General features: G+C 44.2%; 1 protein-coding gene across 2 annotated transcripts in view; it reads left to right on the plus strand.

The window, feature by feature from the left end:
• The first annotated feature begins 6,531 nt into the window (after positions 1 to 6,531).
• The window catches only part of CNMD (chondromodulin), a 37,775-nt gene continuing 24,546 nt past the window's right edge, over positions 6,532 to 19,760 (plus strand). For both annotated transcript variants that reach the window (XM_033177610.1, XM_033177611.1), the window contains exons 1-3: positions 6,532 to 6,722; positions 7,210 to 7,350; positions 13,031 to 13,171. In XM_033177610.1, coding sequence (XP_033033501.1) covers positions 6,651 to 6,722; positions 7,210 to 7,350; positions 13,031 to 13,171 — 354 coding nt within the window. In that variant the 5' untranslated portion in view covers positions 6,532 to 6,650. The remainder of the gene's footprint in view (positions 6,723 to 7,209; positions 7,351 to 13,030; positions 13,172 to 19,760) is intronic.

Genomic DNA, 19,760 nt, shown 5'->3' on the forward strand with positions numbered 1-19,760 from the left:
CGGTGGCTCACACCTGTAATCTCAGCACTTTGGGAGGCCGAGGTGGGAGAATCACTTGAGGTCAGGAGTTGGAGACCAGCCTGACAACATGGAGAAACCCCGTCTCTACTAAAAATACAAACATTAGCCAGGTGTGGTGGCATGCGCCTGTAGTCCCAGCTACTCGGGAGGCTGAGGCAGGAGAATCGTTTGAACCCGGGAGGCAGAGGTTGCAGAGCCAAGATCAGGCCACTGCACTCCAGCCTGACAGAGCGAGACGCGTTTCAAAAAAAAAAAGCTAATACTCCCGACATGTTCCAGGTTCCTCTAACCTGCTCTGTTCATTCAGTGCTGATGGGGAGTCTTGGCTCCTTCATGTTCTCCAGCCCCAAATGGTTGCTGCTCTTATAAATTCTTATTGTATTCCTCATGCAACTGATATCAACTTCTCCCACACTCCCTAAACCCTGCTGGCTGCTCCAGCCTCTTTGTCTCAGCAGATGGTCTTCTTGGCTTATTTACTGACACTATCAAGTACAACGTCTGCACTTGAATTTTCACAGCTCTTCAACTTAACATGTCCAAAACTCATACAGTCATCCTGACTTCCTCCCTCAATCACCTCACACTCAGTCAGTCTCCAGAGCATGTTGATTCTACCTCCTGCAGCATGGATCTGAAATCCTAATGCACTCCTTCGGATTAATATTTCTTCCCATCCGTATCACTTACAATTATTCTAGTTCAGACCAACATCATCTCTTGCCTGCACCACTGCAAGAGCCTCCTAAAGGGTCTACTCTTGGCGAGGTTCAGTGGCTCATGCCTGTAATCCTAGCACTTTGAAAGGTCAAGGGAGGAGGATCGATTGAGGCCAGCAGTTCAAGACCAGCCTGGGCAATGTAACGAGACACTACCTTTACAAGATAAATATATGTGTATATTAATTAATCAGGCATGGTGCATGCCTGTAGGAAGCTGAGGCAGGAGGAACACTTGCGCTCAGGAGTTCAAGGTTACAGTAAGCCTTGATCCCACTACTACACTCCAGCCTGGGCAACACAGCCAGACCCTGGCTTTAAAAAATTAAAATAAGGCCAGGCACAGTGGCTCACTCCTGTAATCCCAGCACTTTGAGAGGCAAAGGCGGGCAGATTACCTGATGTCAGGAGTTCCAGATCAGCCTGGCCAACATGGTGAAACCCTGTCTCTACTAAAAATACAAAAGTTAGCCAGGTGTGGTGGTGAGCGCCTGTAATTCCAGCTACTCGGGAGGCTGAGGCAGGAGAATTGCTTGAACCCAAGAGGCAGAGGTTACAGTGAGCTGAGATCATGCCACTGTACTCCAGTCTAGGCAACAGAGAGAGACTCCATCTCAAAAGAAAAAAAAATTAAATTTAAAAAAAACTACCCCTGGCCGGGCACGGTGGCTCAAGCCTGTAATCCCAGCACTTTGGGAGGCCGAGACGGGCGGATCACAAGGTCAGGAGATCGAGACCATCCTGGCTAACACGGTGAAACTCCGTCTCTACTAAAAATATACAAAACTAGCCGGGCGAGGTGGCGGCGCCTGTAGTCCCAGCTACTTGGGAGGCTGAGGCAGGAGAATGGCGTGAACCCGGGAGGCGGAGCTTGCAGTGAGCTGAGATCCGGCCACTGCACTCCAGCCTGGGTGACAGAGCGAGACTCCGTCTCAAAAAAAAAAAAAAAAAAAAAAAAAAAAAAAAAAAACTACCCCTTCCATTTTGCCCACTCCAGTTTGATTATTCTACTCCACAATGGCCAAAATGATATTTTTAAAATACAAACCAGATCATCCCATTCCACTGCTTTAAACCCCTTAATGACTTCCCAATACTAAAAGGAAATTTTTCAAAATTCTTAACATAGCCTAGAAGACTTTATTAGCCAAGGTAACTGGCTCTCTCTGTAGAGTCATTTCTGGCCACTCTTTCTTTTATTCTCTACAATCTAGCTTTCCCTTTTTCCAATGCCAAACTACCATTTCATGGCCTTCTAATACGCTCTCCCTCCACATTTCCCACACCCTTTCACCCATCTCCTTTCCCATTTGGAAAATTCTATTTCCCATCTGGAAAATTCCTCTGCTCTCAGTTTTCAACCTAAATTACACTTCTTCAGGTGCTTTCCCCCTTCCCCACTCAGGGTAAATTAGATGTTATACGATCTTAGTGTAGCCTATGTTTTTTCCTCATACTGTGTGTCACAAATGCAATGACATCATAATTTGTGATTACCTGCTTAATGACCATGTTTTCCACTATTCTATAAGCTCATCAAGAGCAGGAGCCATGTCTCATTTGCTCAATACTGTGTGCCAAGACCTGGCACAGTGCCTGAGAGCAGAGTTGGGTTATAACCTCCAGAGAATGAGCCTACGGGTGGGCCCAGCAGCAAGGTGGGTGGAGGAAAGCAAGTCTGTGAAAGGGGGCACCCCTTTGATTTCATTCTTCACGAGTGTCTAAGTTCATTTTGTGCTGCTAAAATAGAATACCACAGGCCAGTTAATTTATAAACCAAGCTTATTTGGCTTATGGTTCTGGCGGCTGGGAAGTCCAAGAGTAAGGTGCTGTACCTGATGAGGGCCTTCGTGGCAGAAGGTGGAAGGGCAAGAGAACACATGCCCATGTGAGAAAGGGAAAGGGGGCCGAAGTCCTTTTATCCTTTTAGCAGGAACCCACTCTCACAATAACTAATCCACTCCTGCAGTAGTGGAATTAATCCTTTCACACAAAGGCAGGCCCCTCATGACCTAATCATCTCCTAAAGGTCCACCTCTCGACGCCTGAATTGGGAATTCAGTTTCCAGCACATGAATTTTGAGAAACACTTTCAAACCACAGCAGTGAGCTTTCCAGTCTTGCTCCCTTACTGCTTTTTCTACTGCCTTTTCGTTATCTATAACCATCATCATGTGAACACACCACCTTAAAGTTGTTGAAAATATGCCACTTTAGGAGAATGTGCTCAGAGGAGGCAACTGATCTCCATACCCATTCCTCACCCCTCACGCCCTGGTCAGCTACTTTCTGTATATTATGTGTTAAAAATGTTTGAATGAGACAAGGTCTTGCATTTCCCCAGATTCCTCGACCTCTCGTCAATATCTGTTTGGCCCCAAAGTATCCACTCACCACTCATTCCCTTAAGTCCTTCTCTCCTTCTCAAGGTTCATCAAGCGAAAGTGGTACCTTCCTTGATCCTCTAACTTCCCTCATCTAACCTCCTTAGATTCATCCTTCTTCCCCTCAACTTTCAAGTTGAAAGTTCTTGAAAGAATTGTCTCCATTTGTAGCATTCACTTCCTCCCCACCTACTCACTGTTATTTAGTGCTTTATTCACTCAATTCCTGAATAGCTAATACGTGTTCACAACATAGAATTCAAAACATTCCAGAAGGTTCACAGTTAAGCATCTTCTTTCTACTGGTCTCCCCAAGCTTCACATTTTCCTCAGCAGCAACCCCCACTACCAGCATCTTGTCTGTCTTTCCAGAAAGCATATACTTACATTTATTCTTGTTTGTGTTTCTTTATACAAACGGAAGCATTTCTATGCATTTTCTACCTTTTGCTTTTTTCACTTAAAGTATCTTAGAGAGTGTTCTATCTACATCACGATATCCAAAGCTGCCTCATTCTTTTAAAGGGCTGCCAAAGCCCCATGATGAGAATGGATCTTAAATTCTCTACTCTGGACATTGAGGATATTACTCGTGCTTTGTTCTAACAAACATGCTGCAGTGAGCATCGCTGCACATACAGGATTTTTCCACCCTTGTGAGTGCATCTGTAGGATAAATTCATAGAAACGAAACAGCACTTTGCATTTTGGAATCAAATTGCTCTCCACAGAAGCTGTACCAATTCACCCACTACAGTAGTCCATAAATTCACTGCCCCTCATATTTCTCAACAGATTGTTTTAACAAGCGTTTTTATGTTTATCCAGTCTCATAGGTGAACCAATCTACTTTTAATTTGCATTTCCTTGTATGAATGCAGTTGTCGCCGGGCGTGGTGGCTCATGCCTGTAATCCCAGAATTTTGGGAGGCCAAGGTGGGCGGATCACTTGATGTCAGGAGTTCAAGACCAGCCTGGCGAACATGGTGAAACCCCGTCTCTATTAAAAATAGAAAGATTAGGCATGATGGCTGGTGCCTGTAATACCAGCCACTTGGGAGGCTGAGGCAGGAGAACCACTTGAACCCGGGAGGTGGAGGTTGCAGTGAGCCAAGATCGCACCAGTGCACTCCAGCCTGGGTGACAGAGCAAGACTCTGTCTCAAAAAAAGAAAAGAAAAAATAGGCAAAACAATGCTGTTGTACATTCTTCTTACATTTAAGAGCCATTTGTACTTCTTGTTTCACCAACTCTCTGTTGCCATTCTTTGCCCATTTTTTCTACTACATTTTTGGTCGTTTGGTTTTCCTAGGAAAACACTATACAAGAAAACTAGTTCCTTGTCTGTGGTATAAGTTGCAAATATTTTTAATTACTCTGTAACCCTTTGCAATGTGTCTTCTGTGTCCAGGGAAGCAAATGGAACTATTGTCTCGCTGGTTCCCCATGGCATCCTGGTTGTGCCCTTCCAAGGCCTTTCTCTGTGCTCATTTTTTTTTTTTTTCAGCATTTGACAATGCTGACCTACCCTTTTTGAATGTGCCTTTAAAAATGACATGTACTACCTTATATTGCACCATGTCCCACCTCTCTGATGGTTACTTCTCTTATTCCTTCACCAAAATTCCTGTGAAGAATGCCCTTGTGAAGAGATCTTTGAACTCTGCCTCAGCAGTTCCTCAGGGATGAGCCCTGGCAGAAGATCTTGCTGGAGTTTTTCCAAGCACCTTAAGTCTAGTGTGATGCGCAGACAGCTATTTCCATAGCTGAGTCCAAGGCAGGCTCAGCATGTTTCCTTGGCTCTTTTACTTTTTATCCCCACATCAAGCTCAACATGTCTAAAACTGTTCCTTCCAACTTTTTCACTTCCCTGGGGTTCCTATCACTCTCCCAATCCTCTTAGGTCTGAATCCTCAGTTCCCACAGCCCAGGAGTTGCCAAGTCCTATCAATTCTTCTGTGACAGTCATCTCCTCCACTTCTGCCCTCCTTCCCAGCCCCAGGTCATCATGCTTGTCACCTCACTCTTTATCATGTGTCTTGGATGATTCTTCAACAGTCCTGCACATGCAATCTCCCGCTGCCCTTTGGGGAAGCCTCAATCCCTCCCATGCACCAGTGCTCCTCACTTACACCTCACCAGAGGGCTCTGCACAAAGCTAGAATCGAATGTGAATTAAGGAAGCCTGGATCCAAATGAAGTACCATGTATCCTGGAACCGGAAGATGGCATTTCCAAAAGTGAAAATTATATGTATATATACACACACACACACATATATACATATATATACACACACACATATATACATATATATACACACACACATACACATACACATATATATATATTTGTGTTATTTCTTTGGACACATCAGTTCTGTGTGTGTGTGCGTGTGTGTGCGCGCGCGCTTTGCCATTGTTGCTTTTGTTTGCACTTATTTAATTTATTCAACCAACCAGTGTGTGCTTTTATTCTGGTCTCCTCAACTCCTTCCCTCCAGCCCCGCTCTACTTAGCTCTCACTTTTGCTGCAGTTGTACCCACCCCCTAGAAAAATTGGTGGCAGGCCGGGCGCGGTGGCTCAAGCCTGTAATCCCAGCACTTTGGGAGGCCGAGACGGGCGGATCACGAGGTCAGGAGATCGAGACCATCCTGGCTATACGGCGAAACCCGTCTCTACTAAAAAATACAAAAAACTAGCCGGGCGACGAGGCGGGCGCCTGTAGTCCCAGCTACTCGGGAGGCTGAGGCAGGAGAATGGCGTGAACCCGGGAGGCGGAGCTTGCAGTGAGCTGAGAGCCGGCCACTGCACTCCAGCCTGGGCGGCAGAGCAAGACTCCGTCTCAAAAAAAAAAAAAAAAAAAAAAAAAAAAAAAAAAAAAGAAAAATTGGTGGCAAGGAGCCATCTCCAAGACCCTGCTCCGTTTTCCAGTCCCAGGGGCCATCCAGCAATGCCAGGCCAGTGAGAAGGTGGCCTAACCCTGACACTCTTAGGCCAGTGTCTCCTGTCCACCTGCGCCACTCTGCTGTCTTCTCCTTCACCTTCCATGAGCCATCTTTCCCCCACCCCCACCCCAACACACACATACAAAGACCCTGCAGGAAATGGCCTCCAGCCAGGTGTCACAGCAGAGTCCAATGACATTCTAAGACATCCTCGTTGCATGGCTACTGCCCTGGCACTTGAGTATTTCTTTGGGTCCCAGGATTCAGCATCCCGCTCTGAGGGATGCAACCACCCTCACACATTCAGAGTCACCGGGATGCTGTTTGGGGGTCAGTAGACAGGATAGAGTGAGGAGAAAAGGGGGCATCCGGGAGTGCAGGACTAGCTGCCCGCGGCAGAAGAGAGAAGGGAGGGGAGAGGTGAGGCGCTGGAAGGGGTGGGGACCGCTGGGCTGGCCCAGGCGGGACCGTGCACCTTGTGTGCGCGCGGCGTTGGAATGCCCTGCACGTCGGGGCAGCCGGACAGAGCTTAGGGCGCCCAGCGAGTCTGCGAGTGCCTCGCTCCTCCTGCCGCAACCATGACAGAGAACTCCGACAAAGTTCCTATTGCCCTGGTGGGGCCTGATGACGTGGAATTCTGCAGCCCCCCGGTGAGTACCGCCAGGGATTCCACACGCAGGGCCCGGGGTGAGTATCTGGTTCCACAGTTCGGACTCAGGGATGCATGCCACCGAATGAGTATGTTGGCGGGGGGATAAATTTGGGTTCCAAATGTGTGCGTGGGGTGTCGCCCCACGCGTATGAGTGTGCAGGGGGCACGGCATCCACAGGCGTATGAGTGTGCAGGGGGCACGGCATCCACAGGCGGGTACGGAAGGGTGTCCCGTGGCCAGTGGAGGGTGCAGGTCGTGGGGCGAAGGCCCCGCGCTGCGAGGTTTGCTCACCGCACTTCCTCGCCCGATTGCAAAGGACACTCGGGAGGGAGCGCGGCGAAAGGGGCACCCGTAGGAGCCCGGGCGAGCTGTTTCTCGCCCGACTCCCCACTCCCTGGCGGCCACCGCGTGGGCCCAGGTGCGCGCGGGGCCGCAGGTGCGGGCGGCACAAACGTGACGGTCCCTCTCCCGCCCCGGTCCGCAGGCGTACGCTACGGTGACGGTGAAGCCTTCTAGCCCAGCGCGGCTGCTCAAGGTGGGAGCCGTGGTCCTCATTTCAGGGGCGGTGCTGCTGCTCTTCGGGGCCATTGGGGCCTTCTACTTCTGGAAGGGGAGCGACAGTCACGTAAGTCCAGAGGGCGGGGCGCGGGGACACCCGTGTCGCCCACGCTGCCCCTAGGGGGGGCCCGAGCGCGGGCCGGCGAGGGACGCGCGGCTGCCGCAGGACCCCTCGGGCCCAGCGTGAGCTCCCCTCTCCAGTCCCACTCTGGCACGCAACTTTCCGCCTTAGGTCAGCTTTGTAGAAAAGCAAGTGAAGGTTTCACGGGAGAAGATTGAAGCGTAGAGTAGGGGAAAATGCAGTGGACGGTCCGAGAAAGGCCGTTTTCGGCCATCTCCCGCTAAGCAGTGGCGCGACAGTGGCGAAGGCACGTCACCTTTCGGCCTCAGTATACTCCTCCTTAAGGGAAAAAATGGAACTGGATGATCTCTAAGGCCTCTCTCCCTACTGAGAAAGGCTATGGATGTAAAATCCAGGACAAAGACAGTGGAGGAATATTCAGACCCATATTCAGACTCATTGGGAAGGAATTTTTGCCTTTCAGAAGGTTTTTTTGTGACCCAGCCATGAACATTCCCTTCTCTCTCTGGAAAACAAAAACAACAAACAAACAAACAAACAAAAAGTCTAACTTCCTTAAAGGTGGAAAATCTCTTTTAACAATTAATTCTGGCCTAGTCATCACATGTGATTTAATAGTAGGTGTTTTACTGACTGCTGCCCTACTTTCTTTGTATGCAACTATTTATTTTAAAGCTCCATGGCTCTCCAGGAGTATAAAGACTGCCTCTAAGTTGACTGGGCAGAGCTCCAGTGTGTTCTCTAAATACTCTGAATGTGTTCACCTATGTAAAAGGGGGCATTTTATCTTGATGACCACTGCCAGGTCTGGTATAAGCTTATTTCGACTAATGGAAAATAATTCCATCTCCAGGGCACACACAAAGGGTTCTTTCATAATCACTATCCTCGGAGGATTGGTGACTGCTGTTTTTTCCTCTCTCTCCTACCATGAAATGCAAAGCATGAACGAATTCCAGTACTTACAGAAAATGGTGCTGAAAGCAATTCAACCATTTTACACATCACATCTTCTGCAGTCACTGCATAATTTGTATTTTTAACTCAAATGTCTAATGTAGATAAGCATGCCATTTAGCACCGAGTCTGTTTTAGAGACTATATCAAATTTACAAGCATCGATTTGTAAGATCAGAATTGCACTGTATTTTGTGGGTATTTGAAAAGTGCCTTAATGTATCTGTATTTTAAATATAGAAGCTGGGCCAGATGCTCATGTTTGAAACAGCAAATGTGAATAAGAGAATGATTTCAGTATCTACATCTCCATTAATAGCGGGGTTTAGATTGTCATCTCTTCGGGAAATTCTGTAGTTTTAGAATGTAAACGATATCTTTTTTTTTTTTTTTTTTTATTCTTTTGAGACGGAGTCTTGCTCTATCGCCCAGGCTGGAGTGCAGTGGCGCCATCTCGGCTCACTACAAGCAAGCTCCGCCTCCCGGGTTCACTCCATTCTCCTGCCTCAGCCTCTCGAGTAGCTGGAACCACAGGCGCCCGCCATTGAGCCCGGCTAATTTTTTGTATTTTTAGTAGAGAAGGGGTTTCACCGTGTTAGCCAGGATGGTCTCGATCTCCTGACCTCGTGATCCGCCCACCTCGGCCTCCCAAAGTGCTGGGATTACAGGCGTGAGCCACAGCCTGTAGATAGCATTTAAAATGCTATCTTTTAAATAACAAAGCCTCAGTGGTATAGGTCAATGGGGGATAAAAATAGCTATGCTTTTTTTGGGTAAAGATTCTGGACATGATATATATTTTAAAATGAATACCACTTGGCATTTAATTATTCAAGGTAAACTTCACTAACTGACAAGCTTCTAAAAAGAGAGATTAAACAATCATACTGAATAAGCACAACTCCCTTTTTTCATATCTTTTACTTTACTGCAAGATGATTGGTTGTCTGGTTCAGGAGAGCAGTATTAAATTCTAAGAATTCAGAGGAACAGTGAATCACATTTTATTGCCAACAATCAAAGTTATTACTATATCCTACACAGACAGAATGAAGAAAACCACGATAGTTTTTTTCTCCCTGATCCATATGACTTAAGTATGAAAAACAAATCACAAAATACTAAATAGAGTAACTTTGGCACCATCTACACATAGCACACGCACAGGTCTCTGCCTGAATACAAATCTAGGTAGCTCAGACAAAATGTAATCAAAAGAGGTAAGTCTCTGTCAAACAGAAAGACTTGTCATACCAGATGGATTATCCACTCTTTGGGGATTATCTGTGTCTCGGCTCCTCTGTATTGGTTTATAGAGGAGAACCAGCTGTAATTCACCACCTATCCCTTTCATGTGGGTAAATCCCCTTAGGACAGGTTTACGGAAATTTAGTTGGAGGACTATGAAGCACCGGAGTACTAATAATCAGGGTACAACTGAACTGGGCTCCAATATTGAGGCCATTTTTCATCCACATTATTGTAAATGGAACAAGGCATTGAAATATGGGAAATTTCCACCAGTATGAGATAACTGACAACCCCACCCTGTGGGATGAGGGAAAGAGATCATTGCTTGGGGCCTTTCCTCTCAGACTAATTTTTCTAGACATTTTCCCAAACATGTAATTAATCTTATAGAACGTAGGCCTTGTTAAAAACTCATTAGCAAATATCCTTGGCTGTAAAAGGCACCATATTGAGCAGAATTTTGGGAAATAATAAATTTCATCTTATTTGGATAAAAATATCCTTGGGTGTCCACAGTTCCATGGACTTAGAGCAGATAAGGTAAATGCTGCTCCAACAGCCCAGCCTCGTCCCCAGCTCAGAGTCTAGTATGTTAGAAACTGGACTGCCTCCTCCCCCCCGCAACCTCCCCCAGTAGCTTCAGGAGGGCATGAGCTTTTCATTGCTGTCCCGATGCAGATGGCACGGTGCACATAAAAGGTGGGCAGCAGGCTGGGCATGGTGGCTCAGGTCTGTAATCCCAGCACTCTGGGAGGCCGAGGCAGGAGGATCACTTGAGGTCAGGAGTTCAAGACCAGCCTGGCCAGCATGGTGAAATCCCATCTCTACTAAAAATACAAAAAAATTAGCCAGGCGTGGTGGCGCATGCCTGTAGTCCCAGCTCCCTGGGAGGCTGAGGCAGGAGAATGGCTTAAACCTGGGAGGCAGAGGTTGCAGTGAGCCGAGATGGTGCTACTGCACCCCAGCTTGGGTGACAGAGTAAGACTCCATCTCAAAAAAAAAAAAAAAAGGTGGGCTGCAGCTGCACAACCAAGATGCCCTATGTCAAGCTTGTCCTGCATGCGGCCCAGGGCGGTTTTGAATGCAACCCAACACAAATTCGTACTTTCTTAAAACATTATGAGATTCTTTTTTTTAGATTTTTTTAAAAAACTCATCAGCTATCGTTAGTGTTAGTGTATTTTATGTGTGGTCCAAAACAATTCCTCTTCTTCAATTGTGGCCCAGGGGAGCCAAAAGATTGGACAGCCCTGCACTAGTTAGGGAGGCTTTGTTGGGGAGAAGACAGCCAGAGGTAGTGGTGGAGGAATGTGAAATTCAGACCACAGACCACTCTTCTAGTGTGACAACCTTGTCTCCTTAAGAACTGCTAAGAATTTAGAAATGGTTATGTTCTTAAATATTGCATTGTTTCACTAGTAAAAGCTTATGTGCAATGTTCTTAAAAAAAAAAAACAAAAAAAAAAACCGAACCTCTTGTCACATGAGTGGAAGACACTCACATGGGTGTTGCCTGCCAGGCTCCTTCTGACAGTTGTTGCTGACCCATATGAACACTGGCTGCTCAGAGAGCACCGGACAGAACAGAGCCTGCTTTCCAAATATCACCTGCAGGAGTCTCACAGCCAAAGAAAACAGGTTTCCAAAACCTGGCTGATCATAAGGGCCACCTGAGGGGCAAGGGGAAAAGAGACTGGTGGGCTGTGCTCTAGCTCCACTAATTCAGAACCCCTAGGAGTGGTTCTTGTGATCAGGGAAGCCTAGGAGACAGTAAATTGCAGACATCTAAGTTCCTCAGAAAGAGACAGGGAAAGAGGGGCGATGAGGGATGGTTGAGCTGAAACAGGACACTGGTATTTTCTGTGCTGCTGAATGAATGCTGTTCCTAAAAGGGTGCTGGATAGCAAAGCCATTTCTGTATCTCCGCTGATAATAAAGTAGTGCACCATGGGTCTTGTAATAATGAGTTTTCTGCAAGAAATAGATCCAACAGTAACAGATCCTTTCTCCAGTGTTTGTGCATGTAGCAGTCACTTTTCATAATGAGGAAGAAAAATCAGACTTGAATTGGATCTGAGCTATTTGCAGTTTTGACTGGCTGACCTGACATTAAGTAGCAACAGTTTTTCATCAGTTCTCACTCCTCCCCTTTAAAGATTTATATATATGTGTACGTATACATCTACAATTTATATATAAGATATGTAATATATCATATGTAAGATATATAGCTATACATCCATATGCATCTAAATCCAAAAGACAAACCCACCTCCTAGCCCTGACACACGGAAAGGTCTACCAGGACAGCGCACACTGAGCAGGAGCAGCATCTGAGTTATTTTGAAACCAGTGCAGTAATCAGGTGTCTGAGCCCTTGGGGTCGGCTAATTAGTGGCAAACTTAAAAAAAAAAAATGTTTTAAGTGTTGAAATTTGTCTTTCTAACAAAATGTTACTCAGAAATGCAACACATAAGACAGAAAAAGCAGAGCCACTCTGGTTAGACTGTGGATGGACAGGAGAGAACAGAGTGCTACAGTGCCATCCTCACCTCTAGGCCATGCCCATGAGATCCCAATAGTTCTAAGTACACTGATGAAAGCCACCTATGAGGTCCAACTTCATTCTACACTCATGGCAACTCACAAGATCCAGAGATGAGTGGTGTGGCCACCTGTTTTCCTGATTCCTGGACCGGAATCTCTTCTGCAGTGCCAGGTCCCTTCCCCTCTTCCACACACCCCACACATCTCATAACAAAATGCCCTACAGCACCATGGAGTCGTTCAGGGAGTACTACCGTTTTGAACGGAAACAAACGTGCACATTGACCTTCCTCTCCACACATGCTGCTCTGTATCAAGCGTACCCTGGTCCTGTCTGCAGTCCTTTTCATATACCTAATACCATATACCATATGCCTAAGGCACTCCATGCCTAATCTTGACCAAAGGATGAAAACAACTTGTGAAATTGAGGTGCCACTGCAGACATGTTCAGCTGGGAGCCCAATTAACCTTCTGCCTCCTCAATTTCGATTTATCCATCAATAGTTTTCAACCCAGATGCATAATAGTGTTGAGCTTTAGAATAAGAAAGACCTATGCCCACGCGTCCTCCCCACAGCTTCTGATTTGATTTGTCCAGGGTGAAACCCAGGCATGGTACCCAGAGAGTCTACCCAGATGCTTCTAAAGTACAGCCAGCGTTGCAAATTACTGAGCTATTGGAATAAGTGTCAGAGACAACCAAAGGTTTTACTCATAAGGTGTTTTTAAGGAAATCATTGCATTAACTAATTGCTGTATGAATGAAGTCTTCGTATATAAATGTATTAAGGACTATCCCAAGTATCTCTGAAACATATGGACGCTACCTCATAGACTGCCATTCTAAAGATAAGCCCTGAATTGCTCAAAAAAGAAAGCATCACTAACTCTTATGCTCACTTTCAGATTTACAATGTCCATTACACCATGAGTATCAATGGGAAATTACAAGATGGGTCAATGGAAATAGATGCTGGGAACAACATGGAGACCTTTAAAATGGGAAGTGGAGCTGAAGAAGCAATTGAAGTTAATGATTTCCAGAATGTAAGTATATTTCATGCATTTACAGAGTTTAACCAGGCAAGCCTGGGGGGCTTTTCCAATTCATGGAGAAGCAGCATTTCTCACACACATCCAAACGGTAACTGTTCTTTATAGCAGCTGTAGTGCCACTAATCCACATATGTCATATAGCATATTCTCTTTGAGAAAGGACCAAACTTTGTCCTTCATATTTGCAAAAGAAAAAAACAACACTTCAGTTGTAAAATACCAAAAACAAAAAGAACCACCTTCATTGAATTCATATACACAAGGATTTAGCTGTTTTGAAAAAATTTTTTTACTTCTAGGAAATTAAAGGTATTTCCTAGAAATCAAAATAAAACTTGATTTTTAAATGTGGGGAAAAAAAAAAAACCCCACAGTACCATAGCACTGAAAAGAGCAAGTTCTTCTTAGAATTATATAAAGTCTTGGCAGAAAGACTTGAAGGAGCTACTTCTTTTCAAGCGGATTTCTGTAACACGATGAATGAAATGCTCAAAACTATCCAAGAATGTTGTGAGATTTGAAATTTAAATTTCTGAAGTACAGGGAAATTTTAATGACCTAATAATCTCATCAGCAACAAGTGGGATCTACTTACATACTTTTCTCAATTCTGATTTCCTATGTAATCCGGAAAATTACCATGAGCAAATTCTATTATAGCATATGTTTTCTGACCATAGCATATTAGAGATAAAACATTCACATCTCCTTTGAAGAGGAGAGACTGTTTTGTTTTGATTTTTTAACAAAAATTTCATTTACAGGCAATTTGAGACATTAAGCTGTGCAGCAATGTTTCAGTGTACATCTGCAAACCAAAGTGTCACTCCAGGCCGAATTTCCTGTTGGTCAACATAAATTTTGTTTTTTGTTTTTTGTTTTTGAGATGGAGTCTCACTGTGTCGCCCAGGCTGGAGTGCAGTGGCGGAATCTCGGCTCACTGCAAGCTCTGCCTCCTGGGTTCACGGCATTCTCCTGCCTCAGCCTCCAGAGTAGCTGGGACTACAGGTGCCCCCACCACGCCCTGCTAATTTTTTTGTATATTTAGTAGAGATGGGGTTTCACCGTGTTAGCCAGAATGGTCTCGATCTCCTGACCTCGTGATCTGCCCACCTTGAACTCCCAAAGTGCTGGGATTACAGGCGTGAGCCACCGCCCCTGGCCTGGCCTGGCCAACATAAATATTTTATGCCCTTTCATGTTTCACGATGAGGAAGAGGCATCACTATTTGTGTTCTCCTGTTAAATCTGCAGATGGAGTAGGTGAAACTTCATAATGAAAAAAGGCTCTTGAAAATAATGTCTCTTCTGATAGTTTATTGGTCCACAAACACCTCATCGACCCATCTTCCTCTGATTGATGAGAAAAGCTAAAGATGCTTTTCATTTGAGTGAAAGCACTCCTCTTGTTGGTACCAAAATATACCTCATAAGTCCATTTGAATACCCAACAGATGCCAACATTAGAGCTGCTGTGATGTTGGATATTATTTGATCATGACAAGGACTGACTGACTATGTTCAGAATGATCTCTGCCCTGGGGACAGCCTCTGCAGCTCTGTATGTGCCCAGCTGCACTTTGTTTAGTCATAGCTTTGCAAATGATTCTGGTCAATGCACAAGTATAATTTCTCTACACTTATTAAAGGCTTTTACTGCAAGACCCAGGACAGGGTAAAATCATTTTTTCTTTGTACTACTCAATATAAACTAATAAAATGTGACTCCCCAACACACATTATTCAATCCAGAAATTGAATACCTGTGGTGTGCCACAATATTAAGATATGCAAAGGGAGCTACAGAGATGAATAAGAAAAGATTCATCTTTATTGAGATGTTCATATATCAAAAATATTCTTTTAACATATTTTAATCCCAAACCTGTATTTCTGTTTTATAATCCTTTGGTTCTTTTCTAATAGTGGTATCGATTGTGTTTTGTTCTCGTAGACCAACAGGGCCACAGATATTTTATAAACTGATCAATTCTCTTTGATAGCTTCCACATTTCTCTAAGTCAGAACTGGTGAGTAGAACTTTTTTTGATGGATAGAACCTGTTGTGGGTTTAAACAAGCCTGAACTTTTGAAAACACATGAATCAGTCACTATGGTGCCTACGCTATTACTTTCTCTTGTATTTTGAATCAACAGTCAAATTCAAGAAGCATTTATTGAGACATACTGTGTGCAAGGGATGGTGCTAAGCAGGAGGAATGCAAAAATGATTGACCCCTCCCTCAAGGACCCTTCAGTTCGGTCCAGGAGGCAGACACACTCACAGAAATAGCTTCAAGTTCGCCTGGAAAATGTGTTCCAATGAGCTATGAACAGAGAGGAAACATCCTTGCTGAACAGGGGATTGGAGCAGGTCTTAGAGGTGGTGATGACCAAATCAGGTCCTGAAGAATGATTAGGATTTCAACTGTCAGACAGGTAGGGGAAGGCTCTCCAGGCCCAGGGAAAAATAGCGAACACGAATGTGCAGGCTTGCTCCAGGGTTCTTATTCTAAGTAGCCCAGTTCAGCCCAACTTGGGGAAGGAAAGAAGATGGGGATACAGGTGGGGCTAGATCATAAAAGGTTTTGAATTGTAAATGAACAGTCTCCCCGGTTCATCCAGGACCCCACCAAGATTTTAGTAGAACCCAGTGGGAAAAAACAACCCCCAAGGAAGGACAGCACTGAAAAAAGTGCTCCAGGATCTCCACCCTGAGAGATAGAAAAACCAAGTTCATTCAAGCTGTGTGAGTTACATTCCAGTTATACTCTCACAAACACCAGCGCTGTGCTTTAAGCCAACCCCCTTAGACTGAATGCCCCATTTATATAACAAAAAGCCTTAGAAATTGAAACAATAAACTGATGGGTATATGGGTGTTCACTGTATAATCCTTTTAATTTTGTGAATATTTGAAATTTTTTATTTAAAAAGCTAGAGAAAGTAAAGACAGCATAACCTATCAATTCAGCCTCCAACTACAAGGTAAAGGAAAAAGAAAATGAAACTAATTTATATTAAAAATATGGACTTCGTGTGTAAATGTTCAGCCAGATGCACTAAAAGACATAAAGTTAAACACTTATAGTATAGTAGTAGTTGAATGACTGTCAATGCCACAGCCCAAAATGCAGACAGACACAAGTGTGTGTTGGCAATTGAAATGCTATGTAATTTTCTCAAACAGTGAAGAAAAGCACTGTTTTCTCTCCATTTCACAGTAATTGCATTCCTGGGAAATTTGTTGTACATTAAGACTATGCCAAAAATTACTTTGTGTTTACATATAAAACAACATTGAGTGCTAGGCACTGATATTTGCAAACAGGTTTTTTTCCTCCAACCCAGGACAATTAGTTCTTCAGGACTGTCCCAGGCTCTGCAGGACCTGACATCCCTGGGCCCTGTGCAATAAAGGTCAGGAGTGCCCCCAATCTTTGTGACAACAAAAAACTCCTCAAAGGATTTCTAAAGTGCTGTCTTGGGGACAGGAACTCCTACCATCCTTGGGAACCTCTGGTTTAAGCCATAGAAACAGATAGATGAGATACCTTAGAAAGAAAAAAATGTGCAGCCAAGGTAAGATGACCTCACTCTTTTGAAAAAAGAATGTTAGATTCTTGGACTCTTCACTCATCACCGTTGCTGGCAAATTTCTTCATTACCACTAGCTTCTAAAGCCTGTTTGTTTGCAAAAACAGGTTTGCTTGGCTTTCTTGTGCTTCTTTCAGTTCCCTCTATTTAATCTCTTAATATAGCTGGCTGCTTGATGTGGAGTTTTAGCTAGACATGGTGGTTAATATGTGTGAATTCTTTCCCACACTTCCCACCCCATGGGGGATTCAGTTCTCACTGCGGTGTGTCGACTGTCAGAACCAACTTAATACTAGATTCCCATTCAGGGCTGTGAATCCTTCAGTAGAATCAGCTCTCCCCTTCGGGGATATCGTGACGGTTGTATAGCGTTCCCTCCACACATCTCACATTCAGGGGATGTGTTTGAAGTTAAGAGAAAATGTCACATAAGGAGCATCATCTCCCTCCCTGCCTTCTGTTTTTCAAACTATGAGTCCTAAATTTACATGCCAAATAACAGCAGCGGCCCTACAGGAGGTAGCATAAGAGAAAGCAGTTATTCTCCACGTGTATTCCTCAGGCTGCCAGTGGAGCATCACTGGAAGGCTTGTTAGAAATGCAGATTTTAGGCCCCACCCCAGACCTACTGAATGGGAAACTGGGGGTGGGGTACAACACTGTTTAATTTAACAAGTCCTCCAAGTGATTTTTTTTTTTTTTGAGATGGAGTCTCGTTCTGTTGCCAGGCTGGAGTGCAGTGGTGCGATCTTGGCTTACTGCAACCTCCGCCTCCTGGGTTTAAGTGATTCTCCTGCCTCAGCCTCCCGAGTAGCTGGGACTACAGATGCACGCCACCATGCCCAACTAATTTTTGTATTTTTAGTAGTGACGGGGTTTCACCTTGTTGGCCAGGATGGTCTCCATCTCTTGACCTCACGATCCTCCCGCCTCGGCCTCCCAAAGTGCTGGGATTACAGGCATGAGCCACCGCACCCCGCCCAGGTGACTTTTTAATTTGCCTTTTTAAAATTGTTACATAATATTTTATATATTTATGGGTTATATGTGATATTTTGTTACATGAATAGAATGTGTAATGATAGGATATTTGGTTTTCATTTCTACGAGTTGGGAACTATAGTCATCCCACTCTGCTATTGAACATTAGAACTTACTTCTTCTATCTAACTGCATGTTTGTACCACCCATTAACCAACCTGTCTTCATTTCCCCAGCTCCACCCATATACCCTTCTCAGCCTCTGGTATCTATCATTTTCTGCTTCCATGGGATCAACTTTTTTAGCTCTCACATAGGAGTAAGAACATATGACATTTGTCTTTCTGTACCATTTGTTTTTCATTTAACATAGTGACCTCTGGTTCCATCCATGTTACTGCAAATGACATGATTTCATTGTTTTCTATGACCAAATAGTATTCCATTATGGATATATAGATATATATACCAGTGATCCTTCTCCCTTCCAAGTAGCTGGGACTACAGGCACACACCACCACACTTAGCTAATTTTTAAATTTGTTTTGTAGAAATGGGGTCTCACCATGTTGCTGAGGTTGGTCACAAACTCCTGGGCTCAAGCAATCCTCCTGCCTCAGCCTCCCAAAGTGTTGGGATTAGAGGCATAAGACACTATGATTGGCCCTTTTAAAATCTTTTTTCTTTATTTTTGTCTGACTGGGTTATTTCAAAAGACTTGTCTTCAAGTTCTGAGATGCTTGAAATAGTCTATTGTTGAATCTTTTTTTTTTTTTTGAGACAGAGTCTGGCTCTGTTGCCCAGGCTAAAGTGCAGTGGCGCCGTTTCAACTCACTGCAACCTCCACCTCCTGAGTTCAAGCAATTCTCCTGCCTCAGCTTCTCGAGTAACTGGGATAATAGGCGTGCACCACCATGGCCAGTTATTTTTTGTTTTTTGTGTTTTTTTTGTATTTTCAGTAGAGACAGGGTTTTGCCGTGTTGGCCAGGCTGGTCTTGAACTCCTGACCTCAGGTGATCCACCCACCTTGGCCTGCTGGGATTACAGGCGTGAGCCACTGTGCCTGGCCTCTATTGTTGAATCTTTTAAGTGTATATTGTATTTAATTCAATGAATTCTTTAGTTCCATAATTTCTATTTGGTTCTTTTTTATAATATACATCTCCTTATTAAATTTCTCATTCATATTCATATTAAATTTCTCAGTCCTAAATTTTCTGATTTGTCATGTTTTTCAGTATTCTCTGTATCTCATGGAGCTTCTTTAATATCAATATTTAAATTTTTTCTGGGGTTTAATAAATTTGTTTTTGATTGTGATCTGTTGCTGGAGAATTATTGTATTCCTCTGGAAGTGTCATATTTTATGGCTTTTCCATGCTTCCTGTGTCCTTGCGTTGATATCTGTGCATCTGATGTAATAGTTGCTTATTACAGTTTTTTAAATTTGCTTTCATGGGGTGGACTTTTGGTGTTGGGTAGGTAGGGCACTTAGGCTTTGATTCTGGGTGCATGCAGTAGTACAGTCTCTGTATGATTTTTTTTTTTTTTTTTTTTTTAGCTGTAAACAGCATCAGTGGTGTCTGTGATTTTCCTTGGTGGCTTAAGGTGTGGTTGTTAATGAAGACTTTTCTGAAGTTTTGCTGGGGACCCAGGGGATTTTTGATACAAGGGAAGGTTTGTGAACCACTGATAAAAAGAAACTTGGGTCCAAAGGTTATTACAATCATTTTAAAAGCTTTGTTACCTTGAACACCTTTCTCTTTCATATGGTAGTCTTCAACCCTGGCATCAACCCTTTAAATTATAAACACCTGGGGAGTTTTTAAGACTACCTGGGCCCCAAAGCAAACCAATCAAATGGGAATCTCTGGGAAGGGGCACAGACATCTGTGTTCTTAAACCCTCTCCAGTGAATTCAGGTGCAGTGAGAGCCAAGCCTCAGCAGTAAGCCTCAGAGTTCGTCCTCTTCTGTAAAGTGGGGATAATGCCCCTGTCTCTC

Source organism: Trachypithecus francoisi, unplaced genomic scaffold (assembly GCF_009764315.1).
Source record: "Trachypithecus francoisi isolate TF-2019V2 unplaced genomic scaffold, Tfra_2.0 Lachesis_group18, whole genome shotgun sequence".
Classification (NCBI taxonomy): domain Eukaryota; kingdom Metazoa; phylum Chordata; class Mammalia; order Primates; family Cercopithecidae; genus Trachypithecus; species Trachypithecus francoisi.